Source organism: Biomphalaria glabrata, chromosome 14 (genome assembly GCF_947242115.1).
Source record: "Biomphalaria glabrata chromosome 14, xgBioGlab47.1, whole genome shotgun sequence".
NCBI lineage: Eukaryota > Metazoa > Mollusca > Gastropoda > Planorbidae > Biomphalaria > Biomphalaria glabrata.
The window spans coordinates 20,958,593-20,983,453 of NC_074724.1; the positions used below are offsets into that span (position 1 = coordinate 20,958,593).

General features: G+C 33.9%; 1 protein-coding gene across 3 annotated transcripts in view; it reads left to right on the forward strand.

Moving 5' to 3' along the window:
• The window catches only part of LOC106050560 (DNA polymerase epsilon catalytic subunit A-like), a 40,085-nt gene extending 15,984 nt beyond the window's left edge, over nucleotides 1-24,101 (forward strand). For all 3 annotated transcript variants that reach the window (XM_056010703.1, XM_056010702.1, XM_056010704.1), the window contains exons 17-55: nucleotides 1,016-1,123; nucleotides 1,262-1,390; nucleotides 1,543-1,645; nucleotides 2,257-2,403; nucleotides 2,512-2,646; nucleotides 2,756-2,915; nucleotides 3,288-3,380; nucleotides 3,508-3,652; nucleotides 4,024-4,224; nucleotides 4,830-4,982; nucleotides 5,105-5,230; nucleotides 5,632-5,823; nucleotides 6,090-6,170; nucleotides 7,021-7,152; nucleotides 7,367-7,582; nucleotides 8,010-8,207; nucleotides 8,510-8,642; nucleotides 8,968-9,064; nucleotides 9,817-9,955; nucleotides 10,129-10,235; nucleotides 10,369-10,497; nucleotides 10,676-10,848; nucleotides 11,076-11,236; nucleotides 11,756-11,931; nucleotides 12,664-12,778; nucleotides 15,331-15,476; nucleotides 15,652-15,741; nucleotides 16,050-16,134; nucleotides 16,479-16,682; nucleotides 17,373-17,474; nucleotides 17,647-17,718; nucleotides 18,099-18,206; nucleotides 18,496-18,581; nucleotides 18,740-18,869; nucleotides 19,003-19,137; nucleotides 19,245-19,327; nucleotides 19,917-20,046; nucleotides 22,037-22,146; nucleotides 22,575-24,101. In XM_056010703.1, coding sequence (XP_055866678.1) covers nucleotides 1,016-1,123; nucleotides 1,262-1,390; nucleotides 1,543-1,645; nucleotides 2,257-2,403; nucleotides 2,512-2,646; nucleotides 2,756-2,915; nucleotides 3,288-3,380; nucleotides 3,508-3,652; nucleotides 4,024-4,224; nucleotides 4,830-4,982; nucleotides 5,105-5,230; nucleotides 5,632-5,823; nucleotides 6,090-6,170; nucleotides 7,021-7,152; nucleotides 7,367-7,582; nucleotides 8,010-8,207; nucleotides 8,510-8,642; nucleotides 8,968-9,064; nucleotides 9,817-9,955; nucleotides 10,129-10,235; nucleotides 10,369-10,497; nucleotides 10,676-10,848; nucleotides 11,076-11,236; nucleotides 11,756-11,931; nucleotides 12,664-12,778; nucleotides 15,331-15,476; nucleotides 15,652-15,741; nucleotides 16,050-16,134; nucleotides 16,479-16,682; nucleotides 17,373-17,474; nucleotides 17,647-17,718; nucleotides 18,099-18,206; nucleotides 18,496-18,581; nucleotides 18,740-18,869; nucleotides 19,003-19,137; nucleotides 19,245-19,327; nucleotides 19,917-20,046; nucleotides 22,037-22,146; nucleotides 22,575-22,629 — 5,085 coding nt within the window. In that variant the 3' untranslated portion in view covers nucleotides 22,630-24,101. The remainder of the gene's footprint in view (nucleotides 1-1,015; nucleotides 1,124-1,261; nucleotides 1,391-1,542; nucleotides 1,646-2,256; nucleotides 2,404-2,511; nucleotides 2,647-2,755; nucleotides 2,916-3,287; nucleotides 3,381-3,507; nucleotides 3,653-4,023; nucleotides 4,225-4,829; nucleotides 4,983-5,104; nucleotides 5,231-5,631; nucleotides 5,824-6,089; nucleotides 6,171-7,020; nucleotides 7,153-7,366; nucleotides 7,583-8,009; nucleotides 8,208-8,509; nucleotides 8,643-8,967; nucleotides 9,065-9,816; nucleotides 9,956-10,128; nucleotides 10,236-10,368; nucleotides 10,498-10,675; nucleotides 10,849-11,075; nucleotides 11,237-11,755; nucleotides 11,932-12,663; nucleotides 12,779-15,330; nucleotides 15,477-15,651; nucleotides 15,742-16,049; nucleotides 16,135-16,478; nucleotides 16,683-17,372; nucleotides 17,475-17,646; nucleotides 17,719-18,098; nucleotides 18,207-18,495; nucleotides 18,582-18,739; nucleotides 18,870-19,002; nucleotides 19,138-19,244; nucleotides 19,328-19,916; nucleotides 20,047-22,036; nucleotides 22,147-22,574) is intronic.
• Nucleotides 24,102-24,861: the final 760 nt, after the last annotated feature.

Sequence of the window (24,861 nt, forward strand, 5' to 3'; positions counted from 1 at the left end):
ACATGGTCTACTTGACCCCCCAACAACATGGTCTACTTGACCCCCAACAACATGGTTTACTTGACCCCCCAACAACATGGTCTGCTTGACCCCCCAACAACATGGTCTACTTGACCCCCAACAACATGGTCTGCTTGACCCCCCAACAACATGGTCTACTTGACCCCCAACAACATGGTCTGCTTGACCCCCCAACAACATGGTCTACTTGACCCCCAACATCATGGTCTACTTGACTTCCAACAACATGGTTTACTTGACCCCCCAACAACATGGTCTACTTGACCCACAACAACATGGTTTACTTGACCCCCAACAACATGGTCTACTTGACACCCAACAACATGGTCTTCTTGACCCCCAACAACATGGTTTACTTGACCCCCCAACAACATGGTCTACTTGACCCCCCAACACTATGGTCTGCTTGACCCCCAACAACATGGTCTACTTGACCCCCAACAACATGGTCTGCTTGACCCCAACAACATGGTCTACTTGACCCCCAACAACATGGTCTACTTGACCCCCAACAACATGGTCTTCATGCTCTGCTTGACCCCCAACAACATGGTCTACTTGACCCCCCAACAACATGGTCTACTTGACCCCCAACAACATGGTCTACTTGACCCCCAACAACATGGTCTGCTTGACCCCCAACAACATGGTCTACTTGACCCCCAACAACATGGTCTACTTGACCCCCCAACAACATGGTCTGCTTGACCCCCAACAACATGGTCTACTTGACCCCCAACAACATGGTCTGCTTGACCCCAACAACATGGTCTGCTTGGCCCCCAATATGCTACAGATTTCATGACAAAGTAAAAAAAATAAAATAAAAACATTGTAAATTTCAGTGAAAAGTTGTTAAATACCATTTAAAGGTTTTAAGAAAGGTTCTGGTAAGTACATTTTATTTTCTTCTTGATGTGCATCTACAAAAAGCTATTCATAAATAAGCTATTCATGTTCGTTTAGGAATAATATCTAATTCTTTGTTGTCTAGGTTCCAGCAGCTTTTCAAACTCTCCTTGATGCTGTTGACAGAACACTTAAATTTGCCCTTGAAGAGGAAGAAAAAGTTCCATTATCTGCTGTGGTGAATTTTAATGAGGTCAGTCAGAGTGCATTTTGTGTGGATATCTTTGGCTGAAGTAATTAACAACAATAGATTTTTTAAAAATATTATTTCTTGAAGAATAAATTCAATTTTTTATTTTAAATTAAGTTTTATTTGTATTAATTTGTTCAGATCAGTGCAGACATCAAAGAAAAGCTGGCTCAGTTGCGTGACTGCCCAAACAGATTAGAAAATCCTATTATCTATCACTTGGATGTTGGTGCCATGTATCCCAACATCATCTTAACCAACAGATTGCAGGTTGTTTTTCATAGCTAATTATAGATAGGTCAATTCTCACAAGGTATTATTTAATTTTATTGTCTTCACTTTATGAAATGCATAAAATATGAACCAAACCATCACATGCTAATTGTGACAGCTGTCTTATATTGTCTTATTTTTTGTCCCAGCCTCCAGCAATAGTGAATGAAGAAACCTGTGCTGCTTGTGACTTTAATAAACCAGGAGCAAGATGTCAGAGAAACATGCCATGGATGTGGAGGGGAGAGTTCAGTAAGTCAACTTTCTTTCTTTGAACCATCAGGGGGATCAGTAGTAACATGTTATACAGCAAAGTGTAAAGAAAACAAAAATTCTGGTTGTATTGTTAGTTACAAGATGTTTTTATTAGAGTATAAAAATAAGCATTGTATTAGTTTATTATGTTAGTTCAAATTAAGTGAATTTGATGATTGTTCTACTGATTACACATATTCTTACACCTGTTGATTTGACCTGACTTATCTCAACCAATCTTCTTTCTTTAATCCTATTCTGTTCTTAGTATTTCACTCTGGGTGACATCTGCATTAAGTTGTTTTCCCAACTTTTTGCATGTTTTTTTTTTGTGGTCATTTTACCTTCCTAGAGATCCCCAAAGACAGCTATAACATAGAGACAGAGAAGAGCTAAATGAAAACAGAGCTGCCCCTGTACATGATTGTACATTCTAAAACCATGGGCACCAGGTGGGAAGAGGCTATGGACATCACTAGTGACCAATCTTTGTGAGGGCTAATAAAAAAATGTTTCTCAAAGAGAATCACATTGACTTGTTTCCACCTTTGCCTAGTTTACTTATTTATAGCTTATCTTAAAAAATGCATTGGTTTGTTGACACTCAGTGCCAGCTACTAGGAATGAGTTCTACAGAATCCAACAACAACTTGAGAATGAAAAGTTTCCACCTCAATATCCTGATGGTCCACTTAGAGCATTCCATGAACTGTCTAAAGAAGAACAAGCTGCTATAGAGAAAAAAAGATTAGCAGGTAGAAGAAGTTTTTTTTTTTTTAAGTTGACAGTGAAAAATGAAGTCTTATTTTGGTTTCAGCAATTAAATACAATTGAGCTTATTTGAACATTTCTCATTCTTTTAGATTACTGCAGAAAAGCCTACAAAAAGGTTCATACAACTAGAATGGAGGAACGAACTGCTACTATTTGCCAAAGAGAAAATAGCTTTTATGTGGACACAGTAAGAGCTTTTAGAGACAGACGATACGAGTTTAAAGGTAATTTCATGGACTTTGAAATAGTATTCTATTAGCCATATTTACCTGTCTCACACAAAAAATTAATATTCAGAATATTATTAATTATTTTATATTGTTTTTCTAACAGACCTTACAAAAGTTTGGAAAAACAAACTAACAGATGCAGAGAAGAAAAATGATGCAGCTGAAATCAAACGAGCCAATGGATTGTTGGTCTTGTACGACTCATTGCAGTTGGCGCATAAATGCATTTTGAATTCTTTCTATGGATATGTCATGAGGAAAGGGTAAATATGCTAATTAGTATTGGGTTGCATGACCTTTGTGGGAGGTTTATAGTGTTTGTTTGCTGTAACTGACTTTGATAACTAGTCAGATGTCTATTTCTATTACTTTAGCTTTGACGGTGCATAGAATAATGGTTATTAACATTTGTAATTTTTTAACAGACCTCTTCCTTTATTATTCGTTTCTGTATGGAATAGTTAGAGGTTTATAAAATGCATTTTTACTCCATCTACCGTCTCTCTGGTTAATGTTTCAGCTTTAGTTACATTAAAGAACTGATGACTAATAGTAAAAAGTTTGACTTTTTTTTTTTTAGCTTGTTTTTTTATGTTTAAAATTATATACAGATTGTGTTTTATCAATCTATACAGAGCTCGCTGGTACAGTATGGAAATGGCTGGTATTGTTTGCTATACTGGAGCTAACATCATTACAAAAGCAAGAGAGATTGTTGAACAAATTGGGTGAGTAATTATTACTAAAAAATAAATAATTTACATTACTTGAAATTCATTATAAATTATTATAAGATCTGCCAAACTTTTATATTATTGCTAATATTTATTATTACTAAATGAGTTTTTTTTTCAGACGACCTTTAGAACTAGACACTGATGGAATTTGGTGTGTACTTCCTGCTAGTTTTCCTGAAAACTATACATTCAAAACAACAAATCCCAAGAAACCAAAAGTAACTATTTCCTATGCGGGGGCCATGTTGAATGTAATGGTTAAAGTGAGTACTTTTTACTCCTTGAGGCAAAATAAGAACAATATTTTTAAAAATTATACAATGATGTACATATGAGGGTCTAGTAATAAAAAAGTAAAGTTTCCCTTTCATATCTTGTCTAGTAAGGTTCAATTAACATTGAATGTGGAATATTAGCAGATTTAACTTAAATGTTTATTAAGTCCAAAAATCTATCAGATATACTGTGGGAAATTCTAATGTTATTCAAAGAGATAGTGAAACAGTTTTGAAAAATATTTAATTTTAAGATAGCTTACCCTAATTATTAAAGAAAACTCTGGTTTGTTATTACATTAGAACATTTAGATATTTACTAAACAAAATTAAAATGAACACTTTATTTTCTTTGTTAGGATTTTTTCACAAATGACCAATATCAGGAGTTAACTGATCCAGCAACACTGACATATACAACTAGATCTGAGAACTCAATATTTTTTGAAGTAGATGGTCCTTACTTGGCTATGATTTTACCAGCTTCTAAAGAAGAAGGCAAGAAACTAAAGAAAAGATATGCTGTCTTCAATTTTGATGGATCTTTAGCAGAATTAAAGGTTAAAGAAATAACATTTGGCTTAAGATTATATTTACTTTGCGATGTTTTTTTTTTTTTAAACCACTTTGTAATAATTAGGCTTTAATCACAATTGTGTGGATATTTCTACTTTATGCTTACTATTTTATCCTTTATTTTGTCTTGAAATTTTCTACACTTATCTCCCCTGTATATTAATCTCCTGCATGTTATTCCTCATTGAATATAAGTGTTGTTAGTTCCTAGTTATATGGTACTCATTATAAGTATTGTGATCTATTTTTTAAATGATTTTTGCCGCTATATTGGATTCGTTGTTGTTTGAGTGTTTGCTGAACTAAATCTCAAATTATTTGGATAGAAGAAAAAAGCAGAGATCTTTACCTCTATTTATCATCTCATGGAATTAATGACTCATTATTTGCCATAATAATCAATAGTTCATCTCTCCCTATTTTCTTAAATTCTAACATCATATAAACTCATTCAAACATCATAAACATTGCTTAAATTCTCAAACTGTATTTAAGTTCAGTCTAAGCTTGACATTTAAGCAATTTAATATTAATTTCTTTATGTTGTATTTTGTGTTTTTTTAGAACATATTTTTTTTAACATTTTTAGGGTTTTGAAGTGAAACGTCGTGGTGAACTGGAGCTCATCAAAATATTCCAGTCCTCTGTGTTTGAAGCTTTTCTGAAAGGAAAAACACTTGATGAATGTTATGCTGCAGTAGCAAAAGTAGCAGACTATTGGCTGGATGTTCTTTATAGCAAGGTCAACTGAAAGTCTTAATAACATTTAGTTTTTCATTTAATCAAAAAATATTTTGTCATTTAAATGTTTGTCAGGACTTTATCTTGATGAATATCTCACACTTCTATTTGTATTACAACCAGGCTGCCAATATGCCTGATTCTGAATTATTTGAACTGATTGCTGAGAATCGCAGTATGTCTCGAAAACTTGAAGATTATGGAAGTCAGAAATCTACTTCTATTAGTACAGCTAAGAGATTAGCAGAGGTGAAGTGAGACACTAGTATTTAAACATTTTATTTTTAAATTAGTGCTTAGGTCCTCCTATCATTTTTTAAAACATATATTAGTCAATAATTCTTTAGTAGAGCATAGATCAAATTGTTTTTATATTGTAACTGTTATAATTATCATCATTGTCTTTGAGATTGATAATCTTTTATATATAGCTCATGCAAGTGTCTGCATTTTTTGCAGTGTAAGAGAATTTAAATGAATTTATTTAAATGGCACTTTTTGTTATCCTTTAAAAGATATGACAATCTAATGAATAAATCTACCATTATTTTTTTTAATTTATTAAAATTGAGAAAAGACTGTCTTAGGAGAATTTATATATTCTTTTAAGCCTTTTATTTATTGACTTTCAATGTCATTTTTTTATACAGTTTCTTGGAGATCAAATGGTCAAGGACACTGGTCTTGCCTGCAGATTTGTTATTTCTAAAAAACCAGAAGGATCACCAGTTACAGAGAGAGCTATTCCATTGGCTATATTCCAAGCAGAGCCTACCATCAAAAGACATTATCTCAAAAAGTGGCTCAAAATTTCTGATGCTACAAATTTAGACATAAGAGATGTAAGATGTTTATATTTTCTTCTGAGAGGAAAACAAAATCATTTTTAGTGACTAGTTTTTGCTAGCAATGCTTAAAAAATTGTTTGTGGTATTTAAAAATATTGAAACAAAAAGTACATTTGAATATGAACACATTTGCAAACTTACATGTTCATAAATTATCGGGGTATTAATTAAAACTGTTCCTTTTTTCCCCTTTTTTTAATAGGTTGATTTCTTTAGTTCATTTACAAAATGTTTGATTAGTAACTTTATTTGTATTTAAGATTTTGGATTGGGAATACTATGTAGAAAGACTTGGTGGATGTATTCAGAAAATTATAACCATTCCAGCAGCTCTTCAATCTGTAAGTACCATAGAGTAAGAGTTAAGAAACATTTCTGTAGATTAATATAGTAACAAAATGGATACAACATGTCTGGGGACTGCCAGATACTTATTCTAATTACAATGCAGTTAGATAAGTATTTGTATTTTTTTTTAAATATTTTTTCCTCTATCTAGTTTAAAGCATTAAAAATTGAAAAATTGTTTTATGTTAAAAGCTGAAAGCTATATTAAAGTCACTTGAATTTTTTAAAACTAAATTTTCGCATCCATTATTTAACATTTATTATTGTAGATTTTTGGAAATAAAAAAAAATATATGATTTTTTCAAGTTTCTGTTTAACATTGGTATTTTAGGGAATTTATAGAAATTGTAAGATTATCACTTTTAACATTTCTTAATTTTAAAAGGTTTAAAATCCTATGGTATAATGCACTCTTTTTTGTTTCACCAAGATGAATTATCAAACAAAAGAAAGGATAATCAGCTAAAATTATTAACAAGGAAAATTATTTGTCATATATTTGTCTAGCTAATCCAAAATAATATGAACGATTTTAGTATTGATAAACAAACAGAAGAGATCTACCAACAGGAAAAAAAATAGAAAAGTTTTGCAGTTCACAAAATGTTCTGTTTTTTTATGATTTTTATGTCATAATTTGTGTGGTGTATGTGCATCCCAAGTAAATATTACTTTGTTTTAAAAATGTCCACCTAAATTTAACAAATTGTAAATATTACTTTGTTTTAAAAATGTCCACCTAAATTTAACAAGTTGTAAATATTACTTTTAAAAAAAATGTCCACTTAAATTTGATATTATATATATATCTAATTTTTTGGTTACCTGATTGTATTCAAAAGGTTTCAAACCCAGTTCCCAGAATTCCTCACCCAGACTGGCTTAGAAAGAAACTGCTAGACAGAAACGATGTTTTTAAGCAGAAAAAAATCAGTGACATTTTTGCTCCCTCTGCACAACGTGCTTCATCAAAGGTCTGCACAAGTCTTTGTATTTTATTGGATTTAGTTGTGTCTTTTCTAAATACAGTCACATAGTAACTGAAAAGTGTAAAGATTAATTATCATACCCTTTTTTTTAAATTTCTAAACATTATTAACAATGTAATTTTTTTTTAATGAAATGTAAAAACCTAATGTAAACCAAACTTCCTGCCTATTTGGCTTATTGTTTTGTGTTCAATTACAGAACAATGCAAAGCATAATATAGAAGAGGTAGAATCAGGACCAGTGGCTGACATTGAGGATATTGCAGGCACCAGTCAATCAGTTCCTGCACAGTGTAAGGTGCCTGTGTCCAACAAAAGGAAAAGAGATCAAAGTCATGACGAGGCCAACACACATGATGGACCACAAGACTGGAGGACAGAATTAGGACCAATGCCTCCATTTGGGAAAACTAAAGTTAGAATTTTTTAAATAAAGCTAGTGTCTTTGTGTTGCTGAAATACATCTTGAAAATCACTAAGTCTTTTCATTTGACAAAAACAGCTGGAATGTGTCTTTGAAACTTTTTGATCTTCCACAAACCCCTTAGTTTTGTTGACTAGATGATCTTCTGTTTCTCTAAATCTATGCTTCTTGACAATTGTTTAAAATTTGGTTTGGCATTGTATATTTGGCATTTAAAAAAAAAAAAAAAAAAAAGAATTATTTTCAACTTTTGATTTTTATCAGTACATGAATAGGCTTGATTCCTTTAAAGTTTTTTGAATGAGTGTTTTCAAAAGTTATAAAATAGTTTGTGACTTTAAAATATATTTTGTAAAAAAAAAAAAATGAAATTTGAAAACAACCTTTCCATGATTGATCTACTTCTTAAATCAATTAGGAGGAACGAAAGATTTGGGTTGAATACCAGAAAAAGAAATGGGCTATCCAGCGTCAGATTAGGCAAGAAAACAAAAAAAGACGAATGGATGATGACAATTTCAACTTTGATGTTAGAAACAGACCATCAAGAGATTTGACAGGGTTTTTGAGAAAAACTGCTCGATCAATGATGGACATGCCATGGCAGATTGTTCAGGTTCTATCAGATGTTTTAAAATATAAGATAAAAAAAAAGTAGAATTCTGAATTGTTAGAAGATAACCTCTTTTGATGAACACACAATATCATTGTCTTTATAATTATGTTTAAAGATATAAAGAAAATTTTGTAGATGTCAGATAGAATAGTCCTTTTTTTACAAATGAAACCTTTTTGTTACGAATAACACTAATAAATGTCTACTGTAAATTAATAAATTGAAAAGATGTTTAATTATTACTATTTAATGTGATGTTTGCCATGTCTGAGAACTGTCTTAACCATATCTTACTTACACAGATAATAGAAACCTCTCATCCTGGCCAGTTCAAGTTATGGGCCTTGATTGGCTCAGATCTACACTGTATAAAGCTCAATGTCCTCAGGACATTTTATGTTAACCAGAAGACTCCTAAGGAAGGAGAAGGAACTAGTAAGACTTTAATATTTTTGTTTGTTTGTTTGTTTAAGAATAAAAGCTGGGTGTGAATTCTATAAAATGATAAACAACATTTTAAGGTCACCTCAAATGAATCAAGTCAGAGTTATTGTTCTTGCAATTGATAAAATCTCATTTTTGATGTACAAAATATTCCATACACCTTTGACACTCATAATACTGGTACCCCCTAATGTTGTGATATATGTTCTAATTACCAGTATTTATGAACTTATAAAATAATATAATTATGTTACTTGTCTATGTAACATTTTATGCATTCATTGATCATCATTTTTTTTTCTTTAAATTCCTTTAGCATGGAAAAAAGTGCATCGCACTTTGCCTAGATCTCATCCAGTGTTTCATTTGTATCAATATGATGTTCCAGAACATATCTATATCAAACACATAAAGTAAGTCTTCTTCCTAACTTACTTAATCCTGTGTATTCCTAGGGGAGCATAGGGCCGCAACCACACCTCTCCACCGAACTCGGTTCTGAGCAGCTTTCTTCATCTGCTCCCATGTCATTCCAGTACCCTTAGCTTCACTGATGACTGACCTCTTCCAGGTTTGCTTGGGTCTGCCCACTTTCCTCTTTCCTTGTGGGTTCCAGTCAAGTGCCTGCCTTGCAACATTGGTAGCTGGTTTTCGCGGGGTGTGTCCTATCCAGCTCCATTTTCATTTTGTGATGTCTTGGGCTATGGGCTTTTGTCTAGTTCTCTCCCACAAATCGATAGTAGTTATCTTTTCTGGCCACCTAATTCCTAATATCCGGCATAGGCATCTTCTTCCTAAACCTATTTGATATTTTGGGTTTGTATCAAATACATCATGAAAGTCTTGTTAGAAGCTTGCAATATTAATAGATTTTTTGTTTGACTAACTATGAAAAAGATAAAACTAAATAATTTCTTGACAAGTTTATGTCACTCTGATCTTTACTACAACATGAGCATCATTGTGCTTTAAGCATTAGCTGAAGAGAAATTATTTTAAAATGTACATTTTTATTTTCTATTTAAGATTATTAACAAAATTTTTACTGGACATTGCACTTAATACTTTGGTATGTTATGTGCAAACAATTGTTTGATTTTTTAAAACAACTTACAGTTTCAACACAAAATGTGCATTTATAATTGAACATTATTTTGTTTAACAGTGATATCACTGCTGACCTGTCATCTCCGGACATAGAAGGTGTTTATGAAACACAAGTCCCTTTAGAGTTCCGAGCCATTATGAAGCTGGGCTGCTTGGCCACTGTCAATCGGGAGTTTGCCAGATCAATGGAAGGAAGAGTGAGTTACATTGTTCTGCTATTATTACTAGAATGTCCCATGTTTTAGCATTATCATTATTTATTATTTATTGATTTTCTTTCTGCAAGGGCCCAATCTTTAGACATTTAAATTTTGCTAGCAACATTAAATAAATTGATTAGTATTTTACTGATGGAAGATATTTTTTTAAGGAAACAGACACATTTGATGTCAACAATCTAAACTTCCGCAGTGTGGCTCAGTTTCCATATTTGAATCCTGGGTCTATGAAGCACTTGTTCCTATACCATCATAAGTGGTAAGTGCATTTCTTTAGTAATTATTGTGTGGAGTTTTTGCATATTATAAATATAACCTTTTGTTGAAACTTGACTCCTATATTTAGATTGGTTCAGCATTATGGTGTCTTAATTATTTATCTCCTTTTTTAGTGGTAATAAAGCTTTCTTTGGCCTTTTCAACCCTGCTGGGAAGGCAGCATCCATTTTTGTTTTTGATACTGCGATAGGAGACCAGATGCCAAGCTTGGGGCCAATGTACAATGCTGAAAGAAATTCAAAGTAAGATTTGTAATGAAAAAAATTGATACAGAAATGTTTTCTTCCAGAAGGCTTATGTCAAAATTTTTTCATATCATTTTTGTTGATATATATATTATTTTTTTGTTGATGTTCTTGATTTATTATTATTCTAAAATCATAATTTACTATACCATTGTAAGTATTCTTTGTCTGACAGACTTGCTCAAGGGACTGCTGAAGATATGCTGCCTCCTGCTGGTTTAAATTTTAATGTTAATTTAAGTAAAACTGTGAATGAGAAACAAAAGTTTAATCAACTTCAGAGGCTGCTGGTGGATTACAAGAGAGAGAAGAGAGGACCAACCTTCATTGCTGTACAAAGTGCTTATGGTATCTAGACAGTTTAAATACAAAATAGTTTTACTACAACTCTTTTTAGTCGACAAGCTTATCACAAATCAAAAACAGATTTCTCTAAGTATATTTACAGCTTAAATAGATTTTGTTTTGCCTGAATATTTGAGACTTTATCTAATGATTTACAGGACATCAGTTATTTTTTGAAGATAAAGTTGAGAAATTGTGTTTGAGTTAACAATCTTGTCTTTTACTTGCAGATTTGAATCACTTAATAACTCTGTTACCTGAACTGGGAAACTTTCCTTTAGTTCCTATTCACATTTCTGATAGCACATCACTTTACAATGTACTGGACTGGCAGCGAGTTGGCTCCAAGAGAATGTTACAACATTATGTCAATAGTAACTTGTACATTCAGGTAATGGCCAATATGTACACAGTTATTTTGAAAGGCAATGTTCTGTCCTTAAAAGAAAAAATACATTTGATTGTATTACTATTGATCACTTCTTTTTTAAATCATCTTTTGGCTAAATAAAAGAATATTAAAATTGTCAGTGTATGAAAAATGTGTCATAAGGGTCAGCTGGTCAATTCTGGATGTTTTGTTTTTTTATGACTCATATTAATAATTAAATCTAAACGGGACTCTGAGGTTTTCCACCATGCATGAAGGAGAAGAAATTGTGATTTTTTTGTCAGTTGCACAGACAGCAACAGGACCTTAAGGAAAGTAAATGAAAGATAATTTTATTTTTAGTATAAAAGGTGATTAAGGTTCAAGGATGATTTTGAATGTTGATGACATACTGGAACTGAAGAGTTTTCAAGCTCCCTCTTAAGCTTCTTGTGAAAGAAATTACCACACCAATCATAAAAGCTTTTAGATCTCCAACTTTTCATAGATAGTTTATTACAAATATGATGTTTCTTTCAGACATTGTTGGAGCAGGCCCGATATCTTCATGTTCCACTTGGAAATATTCCTCAAGATTTTACACTTTATGGCTGTGATCTTTTTTTGGCTCGGTTAGCTATGAAACATAACCACATACTTTGGGCATCCCCTACAAGTCGTCCTGATTTAGGTGGCAAAGAGGCAGATGACAATAGGTGATTACATTTTATGATGAATCTTTAGTTTGTTATTATAAGTTAAGAAAGTGTCAAATAACTTATTGTCTCAAAACATTTTATCTGTCTTAAGTGTAAATAAAGTAAATTAAGTATAAGAACAGTTTAACTTAGGTTCTTAAAGAGACCCTTGTCCTGTTTTTACAAAGCTTATACCAACTCACTCTGTCCTATGTGGTAAAAAGTTTGTACACATTATTTCTCTCACACCCAACCTAGTTGTAATTTGAACAATTATTTTTTGTTCCTGACAAAACAAGAATCAATTAAAACAACAAAAAAAAAACATTATTCAATTAACTATTCCAAATTAATTATTTTTTTGTTTGGTATTGAACAAGGAAAAGAAATTCTACTTAACACATGTGGTGGTATAAGTTGAATTGAAATTTTTTTTTATGCAAAGTGATCATACTAATATTCATCCAGATACCCCCTTCTATCCACCCTTTCCTTTCCCAATCAGTCCAGATAAGTGTTAGGATCTTAGCACATTTGAGACAGCTCAAAGCACAAAATTTCGCTTTAACAAAAACAATTGGTAAAAATATTTCTAATCGCACAAATTTAATTACATGACTGATCCAAACTAATTGATACAATTACACTTAATATAAGCATCATTTTTATTTAAATAGAAAAGTATTTTTTTGTTTTTCTTGTTAAAATATTTGTTACTATTTGAGACTAATTCCCTATTTCTCTATGTAGACTTTGTATGGAGCTAGAAGAAAGTAGTGTTGTAGAAATCAACAATCCTGGTGCTTACAGTTCTGTCTGTGTGGATGTAGAGCTCACCAGTCTGGCTGTCAATACTATTGTGGAGGTAAGGGCTATATTTTATGATGCAAGATTCCACCTGTTTATGATTCGCCTCAAACCACCCTACATTTTGCGTTTTTGAGGTTCAACGAGCTTTAAATTGCATAACTTAGTTTCTCCCATCTGGAAGAGATATTTACTTTGTCACTTATTGAGGGTATTAATCTGTTTAGTAACTCCTCAAAGAGTGCCGATATCTCTGGATCACCTACATGGCTGACATTTTATTTGCTTAGTCATGGGTTGGCTGGAAGTATTATTGTTTGAAATAGTTTGACCTTCCTTATCACTAGTGAAAGGTCAGAGTTGCAATCTGCACTTCGATATGTGTGGCTGTGATTGACACTTTTCAGTTCCATCCTTCAAGTGATGCAGAGGTTAAGCTGGTGCCATCTTTTTTAGCAACATTCCTTGCCAGAGAAATATGCATTTGTTATGCACAGTTCGTGAGAGCTACAGAACTCAAGTAACCTTTGCTATTTATCTTGCCAACACCATGAGGTTCCAGGCATTTTGACCAGACTTCGTTATCATCAACTCAGGCATTAAAATCTCCATTAATATAGAGGTGCTTGGTCTAATATGTTTTTAATTACCTCTTTCAAAGCTTGGAAGAATTTGTCTTTGTCATCTTCTGATGCAGCAAGGGTTGCTGAGTAGGTACTTTACTTTACTTTGCTGAGTAGGCACTTTACTTTACTTTGCTGAGTAGGTACTTTACTTTACTTTGCTGAGTAGGTACTTTACTTTACTTTGCTGAGTAGGTACTTTACTTTACTTTGCTGAGAAGCAAGTTTCATGTGTACTTCCTTTTCATTGCCTATGGGAACATGGCAATGCAGGAAATAAGGTTGTTTCTTATTCTAAAGCCAACGCCATGCATTCTGGGGCTTCGTTCTGGTTTATCTTGCCAGTAGAATGTATAATTACTTTCTGTAAGAGATCCACTCTCTGCCAGTCTGGTTTCTTGCGGACTAGCTACATCAACATTTAGCTTGTTACATTCTCTTTTAATAATGGCAGATTGACGCATATCACTATTGATGTCTGTATCAGTATTAAAGCCAGGACACATTGTCTGTATATATTCCAGGCTGTTTCCAGCTAGCAAATCGCAGTGTTGAGGGCTTTCTTTTGATTGTATTGGCAGCTGCAGGTGAGCAGCTTGCTTTTTGATTTTGTTTTAGCACCAAACACCCAATGGTGCCGCAAGCTGTGGCGGTAAAGCACTTTATTGTCCAAGAACTTCTCAGCTTAAGTCAGGAAGTGGTCCCTTGCATTCCAGCTTACGCAATTCATCTAGGAACTTTTCACTGCCAACTTCAACTCTCCATGTTTTTTTTCAAAGACATTTCTGTCAGAGACGGAGTGACTTCTCTATTACTGGAGGAAAGACTGGACGGAAAATTTGCAGTTGCTGTCCACACATCAACACTCATGCCTCTCTTCCATTCTGACTGGATCCTAAGGGATGGAACACCACCGCTATTTTGGGGTCAGGTGGATGCTGGAGGTAGCCAGAAAGCAGTGGTCTTAACACTGTACCCCTGCCTACAGGGCTCCAAAACTGGAATTTCTGTTAGGGATTACTCTCTTGGCCTTAGACCTTACAGGGGCTCACACAAGGCAGTGCGGCTATTAGCCTATAGCTAGGGGTTTGAAATGTGGGCCCAGGGCGTTTCTGCATGCCAAAGGGCCATGACTCCTCTGAGGTGGTGCTGTATAGGACAGACTTGCTGTAGAGAGGCTATGTACTGGCAAGGGAGACTTCCTAATTGCTCCTCATTCACAGATGCTAGTGTCAAAAAGATCACACTAGACACTTCACAAAGCCTTTGGACATATGTATATGTTGCTACTATCTATCTATAGCATCAGTCTACTGAAGTAGATATCCTTCAGAGACGCTGGAGATGGATATGTCACACCCTTCTTAAGCCTGCATCAAACATAACAAGGTAAGCCCTAACCTGGAACCCCAAGGAAAGAGGAATCGGGGACGGCTTAGGAATACATGGTGCTGCAATTTGGAAACTGATGCCAAGCAGATGGGCAAGATGTGGGGGCAGTTGGAGAGACTCGCCCAGAACAAAGACACCTGGTGGAAGATGGTTGGTGGCCTGTGCCCCAGAAGGGACCACAGATGAGATATGTAGTTACAAATTAGAATTAAACCCTTGACTACAAAATAAATATTGTAAAATTTTGTGGTAATGGAATGTGTTAATAGAATTCATTCATGAATCAGGCTTATGATGTTATCATTGCTTATTTGTGATATCTAGCTTATTATAACTAACATAGAATTCCAGGCTGATATAGATGATTTTAAACTCAAATCTTTGCTAACTAAATGTGCTACTACAAATTGCTGAAATAAACATTAAGTATTAAACATTAAACATTTTCTAAGCCACATGTATTTCAGAATTTGATTCTAATGTAATAGACTTGGGTTCACACATTACTTTCTTAGTTCATAATTATAAAGTTGTATGAGAAAATGATTTTTTTTTAACAATGTCTTTTTTCTCTATATCTAAATGTTTGTTGCAGTCTGGACATATTAATGAGCTAGAAGGAGCTAGTGGTGTCAGTTTTGATGCTCCCCAAGTCTCTCTAGAAGAAATGATTCAAGGTCAAGGTGCTGCCACAATGCTTGCTAGTTATGATGAAACAGCTTTGTGTGCCACAACTTTCAGGTTTTTTTTTTGTTTTTTTTTAATAATTAAAATTAGTTTAAAAAAAAAATATTTTTTTGGTCAACATTTTATATTAGTTAAATATATGCTTTGCAATAAAAACTTTATTATTGAATAAAAGTTATCTACACTTAACAAATAAATGACAAATCTTAATAAGTTTGTTTCTGTGCAGAATATTGAAGATGATGGTACAGGGTTGGTTGAAAGATGTCATGTCGCATCAGAATCATCATGCTGACAACCAGCTCATTCACTTTTACAGGTAGGTTTCTTGCAGCTTCATTTAACCATCAAATTGTTCAGAGGTGGTGACAACAAAATTATTTAATAAAGAGTATTCGTTAATTTAAATAGTTTGATAATATAGGAAAATGAATTTAACATAAATTAAGCATTAACAGAGATACCTCTTTTTGTAACCTCCAGTACTAAGCTTGCATTGGAGTTACCTAAACATTTTTAAGGCTTTAAAGAAAGGGCTGCTATTTAATAATTATATGTTTTTAGGTTCATTATCAGTGGCATAACTTATTATTGAGCTGTTGTAACTATTAAGTGTGTTTCTATCAGATGGATCCGGTCACCAAATGCCCTATTATATGACCCAGCTTTGAGAAGAACGTTACACAATTTGATGAAGAAGGTTTTCATGCAGGTAATACGATTGTTTACACTTTAATAAAAAAAAAAAATAATATTGTCATAAAAATATGATCCAATCAAAGATGTTTATAATTTGTCTAATTGAATAAGGAAGCTGTAAGGACTGATGGTATGGTTAGTATTTGTAACTGCAGACATAACAACTATACTATAAAGCTGTATCAGTTGTTTTTTTTATAAAGGAAGTAGGAAAATACTAAGATATTTAGAATTGCCTTCTGGTTTAGTGACTTGTGCAGAAACCTCTTTCTTTAATTAATTTTTGAATTTGATAATTCTGGTAAAAATGTTTGTATAAATATATCTTATAATGAATTAGCGTTTTTTTCTTTGTAGTTAATTGCTGAGTTCAAGAGACTTGGATCTGTGGTTGTGCATGCCAACTTCAACCGTTTGATTGTCTGCACCAAGAAGCGCAACATTAATGATGCTATAGCATATATAGAATACATCACAACATCCATCAGGAGCAGAGAACTCTTTCAGATGATTGGTATTGACTTTGATAAGTGCTGGGAGTTTTTGATCTGGATGGATCCTGTGAGTATAATTTTATTCAAATCAAATACATTTTACAAATATTTTCTGTTATAAACCTGTTGTTGTTTTTTTTTAAATCTGAAGATTTGTAAGTTTTCTGTAGACATTTAATACAGAAACTATTAAAAACTGTTTATTGTGAAGTTGAGTAGGATTTCGGCTAAGAGGGGCTTGTTAGCCTTAGCTGGCTACCTACCTTTGAAACCAAACCTTCACTGCCTTGCAGCTATACCTAAAAATGGGAAAGGTTTTGGGAGTTAACCCTAAAGAAAAATCAGAAGTTGGTGACCCTTAAGCTGCTTGCAGCACACAGTGCAACATCTTGGCAGAACTGGCGATACTACCATTTCTTAAGACACATCAGCTTTGTGGAGATGGGGTATAGTTGCTTGGACAATACTGTTCTGACCTCAGCTAATGTCAGACTTCCATTTCATTACAATGAACTATAGTCATTCTACGATTGAAGAAGGCCTACTGAGTAGCAAAAACTGTTGACTGTTTAACTTTTGTTACTCAGTTCATATCCTGATGTAGGCTAGAATTTTTTTTATTCAATTCAGTTTTTTTTTTATTGCATGTTAGCACAGAATCTTCTCCCAAATATTCACCAACTGGATCTGACCAGAGTTTATTGATTATTGAATCAAATAATTTTTTCATATTTAATATAAGTTCAACCTTTTGCAGGCCAACAGAGGAGGAGTGTTTGGTAAGACTGAGTCCAAAGAAGCTACAGAAAGTCAAGAAGATGAATCAGATGAAGAGAAAGATGAAGATGAAGACATTCAAGTAAGCGGATAAGAAAAGATGTTGAGATCAGTTGTCCCCAGTTTAGTATTATTTCATGAGTAAAATTTACTTTATGTTAATAATTGCTTATACTTTATGTACATCAAACATTTGACTACAATTTAAAGCATAATTCTTTAATTGATGCATTTTAAATTGTTTTTTTCTGTAGTCTAGGACAGACATGCATTGGAATATTGCCAGTTTTTTACCAGAATCAGGAGCATGCCAAACCAATTTCAATGTAAGCCAATGAAATATTTTGTTCCATTCAAACAGAATGACACTGTAAGTGTTAAAAGTCTTAATGTTAGTTTAGAGCTGATGAAGTGGATATGTTTCTTTGCTAAAGCCAACTAAAGAGGCATAAGCAGTATCAAAAAATGGATAGATGTGAAAAAATTGACTAAAATAATTTTTTTTTTAGTCACCATAAACATTTTTTTTACCATCATGTTGTAATACTTTATTATCAGCCCTTAGTTTAAAAGAGAACAATTTGGTATTTGTTTTTAAAAAAAATTCCCATTTGTATGGAACATTGTAGACTTAAATAGCAAATGAAGGCATTCTTTTTGTTTTTGTTTGTTAAATTTGTCTTGTCTACATTTCTTCATTCAACAGATGTTAATAGCTGGCTATATTCTAGCTGTATATAAACAAATTCATGAAGATTCCAAACTAACACCTGGCAGTACACCTGTGAAGAGAAAATCAAACAGCCAGTCTCAGGTCAGTTATTTGTAACTTAAGGCTTCAATTGGCAAGTTCTTTTGATATTAGGTACAGAGTTTCAATCTTACTTTCATTTTCAATGTAACTGAAGACTTCATTAAGTCACTATTTAGAAAATTTTAAAATGCTTTTAGGTTTTATAAACCAAATCAATTACTACAAAAGTTTTATTTGACTTTTTAAAAAATGGAGAATGCATTCTTTGAATCTACAATATAAACAGAGCTAAGTATGATCATTTTATTATTTTGTCCATGCTTTTATATTTAAATTTTGTAATCCACAGAAAGCTGTAGATGTTACAACACTGCCATCTTTAGTTTCTTTTTCTCAGAATTTAATTCAAGAAGAGTTCTCTCAACATATGTTTGCGTAAGTCAGTGTCTAATTGTTTTTCTCTTTATAAAACAAAATGTACTTTTAAAAAACCTGTTACTTCTATATATATTAGTGTTAAATTGCTATTATTATCATTGTGTCGGTACATGTTACATTCATAATTTGTTTCCTTACAAATATTTTGATTTTAGATTGACACAAAAAATCAAGAAAAAACTCCCAAGCTCCCATGTTGGTGCTACTGATGTTTTCCCTCATCCTCCAGGCTCACACTTGAAATTAACTAATCCAGCACTTGAGTTTATCAAGTATATCTGTGAGGTTTGTTGGCCTTTGCCTCTGGCAACAACATAGATGTTTACTTTGAATACAATAGGCTTAGTATATCATAGAAAATGAAATGTAGCAGTCAAAGAAAGCTAATTGTAATATTGCTTTACTTTTGATTGCTTAGATTCTGGCTCTTGACAGTAACATAACTCTTCAAGTGAAGAAATTAAAAAGAGATTTGCTGAAACTGATTGGTGTTGGAGAGTTTTCTCCTGAAGCAGAGTTTGTCAATCCATGTCTGTCTTTTGTCTTACCTGAGGTATATGGGAGAAAACTTACTTTACTTTAAAGGGAGATATTTTTTTACCTCGTATATAAACAAACAAAAATAATATATAAAATCTTCTTTTTTATTAATACATACAGATGATCTGTAAAAGCTGTAGTCTAATACATGATCTAGATCTATGTCGTGACATCAGTGTAGAGAAAGGAGCAGATACTCCAAAGTAAGTTTTTTGTCATCCATTAAAGTATTTTTTTATTTTCCATTTAAATCAAATTAATAATTTTGTTTGATCTCCTTTAAGAAAACAAATGTCTTTGATTTTATTTTTGTACCCTTAACTATGAACATGATAGTTCTGTATAAAGCCATTATGCTCACTTTGTGCAGTGTGACTGAGGTGAACTCTGATTAGTCAGTTGGTGGTGTGAATGAGCTGTGTGCAGTGTGACTGAGGTGAACTCTGATTAGTCAGTTGGTGGTGTGAATGAGCTGTGTGCAGTGTGACTGAGGTGAACTCTGATTAGTCAGTTGGTGTGAATGAGCTGTGTGCAGTGTGACTGGGGTGAACTCTGATTAGTCAGTTGGTGGTGTGAATGAGCTGTGTGAAGTGTGACTGAGGTGAACTCTGATTAGTCAGTTGGTGGTGTGAATGAGCTGTGTGAAGTGTGACTGAGGTGAACTCTGATTAGTCAGTTGGTGGTGTGAATGAGCTGACTCCTGTTGGTTATGTTTTAATAATCTATGTTGAAGTTATTTTTTAAGTAATCTTTTCTAAGTTATGTTTGAATAATCTGTTCTACACATTGCAGTTCCTGGGTGTGTCCACAATGTCATACTGAATATGATTCTTTGGAAATAGAACAAATTTTAGTTGATGTGGTCCAGAGAAAGTCAATGGCCTATGTTCTTCAAGATCTGACTTGCTGCAAGTGTAAAGAGGTAACTTCATTTAAACTCTAAAACAAAATTTACAGTTGCAATACAATGAACTGGAATGTCATTATTTTTAATTATTTACATTTATGCTTACTACCAATATTTCTAGATAGTTATAATAAAAGTACATTATAGTAAAATTATACAATCTCTTTAAAAAAATTTATATCTCAGTTTGTGTCCCATTTTTAGCGGCCCCCAAAAGGGGAAAAGACGCTATTAGTTTTGTGCGAAATGTCTGTCCGTCCGTCCCGTTTAGATCTCGTAAACTAGACAAGATATTGAAAATCCGACATCACAATATTGTTACAAATCTCACTATCCAGGCTCTCTGCAAACTGCACCTTACACCACCAACATAAAGAACTTCACAACTCAGGGCTCCAAAGTAACTAACACTTTAATAGTTGAATAAATAACAGCCAATACTGTACAATTGGCAGCACGTAACACAAGACTGTACAAATATCTCTCTGATTACACCGTACCGCTGTATCAACTCTTGCACTGGCCTCTCCGTCTCGTTCCGGGCTTGCACTGGGTTCAACAGTTCAGGACTGACTTCACACAAGGCTCGTTGTGTCGGACTCGATCGCAGGCCAAGATCAAGACGCCAGTCGTCTCAACTGTACTTGACAGTACTCCGCACTGAACCGTCGTAATGCTCCGTACAGAAACACACCGTTGAACTGTGCTGTAGTCGACCGTGTTCTGAGCTCTGTCGTAAACCTTCTCTCGTGAACCTTGCTGTATTGAGCCCCTTTTCTCAACCGCCTTGACTGCGACACCTCCGCTTTTTATATAGGGTTCCTACTGGCCTTCTAGAACCGGGCAGAACGCCGCTCGACGTTTCTGGATGGTCAGATGACTACAACTCTCATGAGGCTCCTGAGCTCTGTTCACGACGCCGATCCTACTGGAACCTTCATGTTGACACTCGTCTCGGCTGACCGTCGTAGCTCGTCACGGTTAACCGCTCGTCTAGCTTTGGCCTGGGGCCATTTGCATCGGCTGACTACACACACACTACTACCCCCATCTGTGCCACCACCAGGTTTATAACAATATTTTAGACCATTCAAAGTTCTGATGCAACGGGTACTTTTTTTTTTCTGAAAGCGAAAAATCTAATTTTTAAAATCAGTTATGCAAGCAGTTTTTTAAAGAGAAAAAGCTAATTAGTATGCATTATAAGTTAGACCTAAATTAAAACGAATAGTAATCTTGTAAACTTCATTTTGGTGAACTTTTTTTTTATGTTAGGAATGTTTTTTTTTTTTTTTGTTTTTTTTTTGAGCATTCGAATAAGAGATTGTGCCTTTTCAAAACAATTACATCAATTATAAGACTTGAGTTAGGCCAGGAAAGGCGCTGTAGCTGAGCGGTAAAGCGCTTGGCTTCCGAACGGGGGGCCCCGGGTTCGAATCCTGGTGAAGACTGGGATTTTCAACTTCGGAATCCTTAGGCGCCCCTGAGTCCACCCAGCTCCAATGGGTACCTGATATTAGTTGGGGAAAAGTATTGGTGGTTGGTCGTTGAGCTGGCTACATGAACCCTCGTTAACCGTAGGCCACAAAAACAGATGAACTTTACATCATTTGCCCTATAGACCACAAGGTCTGAAAGGTGAACTAGTTAGGCCAGGTTCACATCTAACTTTGCATTCACTTGCACCTATCCTTTGATCTGCTGTACATTTGGGGCACTACACAAGATCTGTCAACCTTCTTTCTCCATTCTTATCTCTCATTTGTCTTTGATATAATTTCATTTGGATGTTCTTTCTGAAAATATTGAAGCCTGCCTGGGTGGACCACTTCGGGGGCCGATTTTGAGTTTGTTTCCACACAAACTGTCTTTGTAATCTTGTTTTATATTAAAAACATAATTCCATATAAATGTTCATCTTGTTATACATAATCATACATGTTGGAGTAACTTAGACCATTTGAAAACAAACTTATTTACTTAAATGTTTGTTTCCACTATTTAGGTGAAAGATACCAACATGGTGCTTCACTGTAAATGTGCTGGAGACTTCAAGACCACTTATGATCTTAGTGAATTGAAGAAACATTTGTTAACATTACAAGATATTGCCAGGTTGGTTTTGGAAATATTCTTTAAAAAAAAACATTAATACTTAATTTACAATAAAACCCAATTCACTTTTTGTTTTAAATTCAAACATGAAGGTCTTTAATCTTGTTCAAAGAACTACAGAAGGAATCCTTTGTTAGTTGAAGCACAATAAATATAAATAGATTTTTCTTTGAGAACCTAATTATCATTTACAATAATGTCAAAACAAAAAGACATCTCTTTGATAATTATGTTGATTATTAATAAAACATATACGGTATTGAGTGTATGTTTAACATTTTTGTAAAATTTAATTTATACCAAACTACAAAGTTTCTTTTTTTGGATTTGTTTACTGGTACATTTTTTATTCTGTTTAAAAAAAAAATCATGTTTGATTTCCTGAATTTGTTTTATATATACACACACATATATTTTTGTCATTTCAGACATTATAAAATGACATTGTTGGAAGAAATGATTGACTGGATGATACGGATGTGAACTTGAAAATAGACTTGACACATTCTTACTTTCTAGTACAAGGGCAACTTGTAACTTATGTTTTTGTAATATAATGTTTTAACAAATATTTTCATGATTGTCAAATATTAACATTGATGTGAAAGATATTATGGATGTATGTATTATGTGACTTGAATAAATCAATTAATGTTAATTTATGACATTTTTAAACCAATGTAATACATTTTATGCTCAAATCTGTAACAGAAATAATCTCCATTTAGTCAACATGACTTATTGTACCTAAGATATTTCAAACATTTTGAAGTGCTGATACTAATAATAAAATTACCTTTAAAATTGGAGAGAATGTACTATATAATTTTGAAGTACAAAAAAAAAATGACTGTTAGCTTGATATTTTTAATGTTAAAATGTGTGTACCTTTGAACTTTTACTAAATGAAGAAACTATGTAACTGCCTTACACCTGAAAGGTTCACATCCTACCTTTTAATAGCCCTGGATGGTTAAATAAAGAAATGTTTCAACCAATAATTAAAGATGATTTAAACAAACAGAAATAAGTTCTTGGAACACATTCACAACTACTTCTTACATAAAGAGAAAATTGTCACTGAAACATTTCTCTCTTTTGTCCACTGTTTTTCGATAATCTTTCAACATTAGAGAATGCAAATAAATATCTAGATCTTGAGGAGCTCTGAGTAAAAGGTTTCTTTTTAAATGATGTGAATATATGTAAATAAAAACAATTAATTAAAGTTCCCCTTTCAGACCTAGTGATCTATGGGGCAGATGATGTTAAGGCCATCTGTTTCTGTAACCCACAATTAACGAGAGTGTCATGTGGCCAGCACAACGACCAACCGACATTACTTTTTCCCAACTAATGTCAGGTACCCATTAAAGCTGGGTAGACTCGGAGGCACCCTGAAGATCCCAAATGTAAAAATCCCAGTGTTCATACCTGGAACCCCAGTTTGGGAGCCAATCGCTTTACCACTCAGCCACTGGGCCAGGTATGTGAATACCTATTCATAAAGGAGCAAGTAAAAAATAAACAAAACATCTTTCTGCTATTTATGACTTAGATGAAAGATTGAATTCGATTGAGTCAAAATTTGCAACTGCAACATAATTAGTTACTGGCTTATTGGGCTGAGGTCACTCATGTAGGTGTGTATTCTTTAGTCAAGCCTTCTAATTGAGATTAATCTCCTAGTAAGCTAAGTCAGCACACCTGGCTTGTAGTCCAGCTGCTTAATTAAGATTTTTTGCAAATTAAGCAACTCATCACCCAGTTGTGACGAGATGTTAATTAGTTAATATTTGGCTTGTTTGTTTAGGTCTAGGGGAAATTTGATTAATTTTATCCCGCTCACATATAAGATTTTGTACAGGCACACCGCAACTAACAGTAAGAACAGACCAATATTATAAGTTTATAAATAAATATAATTTAATGAATGAAAGCTTACAAAAGAAAAATGGTCAAATAAAATTATAATTAGGTAATGAAATGAAGATACTAATATCTAAAATAACTGCTCATCATGGATTGCTAATTATTGAGTGATTGGAGGAGAAGAATGTTCCTATGTCTGCTACTTATTTTTCTTAGCTGCTAGCCCTTGGGTCGTCTTCTGGCGGTCGTAGGACTGGCACTCAGAAGGATGAGTCATCCGGCTCTGTCTTAGGACGTCGGCTCGGGATATTCTCTATGCGGTAGGCAAGCTGGCTCTAGGGTGAGGCCGCTGCCTGTTTAGCAGTAGAGAGGGTTGGTGCTGTAGACTAAGTTGGACGATCTCTCAGCTGTGATCTCTAGCTCGTAGAGAGCCGCGCTAACTCAACACCAGTTTATCTTCTGCTGCGAAGGTTGCTCTAATCTGTCGGCATTAGGCAATAACTATTGGGCCGGGTACTGGGCAGTATAGGGCACTGTGGACACTGGGCAATATGTTAGGGCCAAGGACAGTAGGCAATGCCTTCTTGCTAACAGGTATGTAATTGGGGGGGGGGGGGTGTATCTGGTGTGGTCTGCCTCGGTTACAGCTTTCTATGGAGATCTGGTAGTTGTAGCAATCGTGTGTAGCAACCAGGCTGGGGATAAGACAGACAATTAGGAACCTCCTAAAGGCATTGAGTAGGGATTCCCATATGCCTTGCAATCATTCAGATGTAGGCATTGGTATCAATCCCAATAAGGCATTTAAGACAATCATGTATAAAATCTTAAAGCATGCGTATA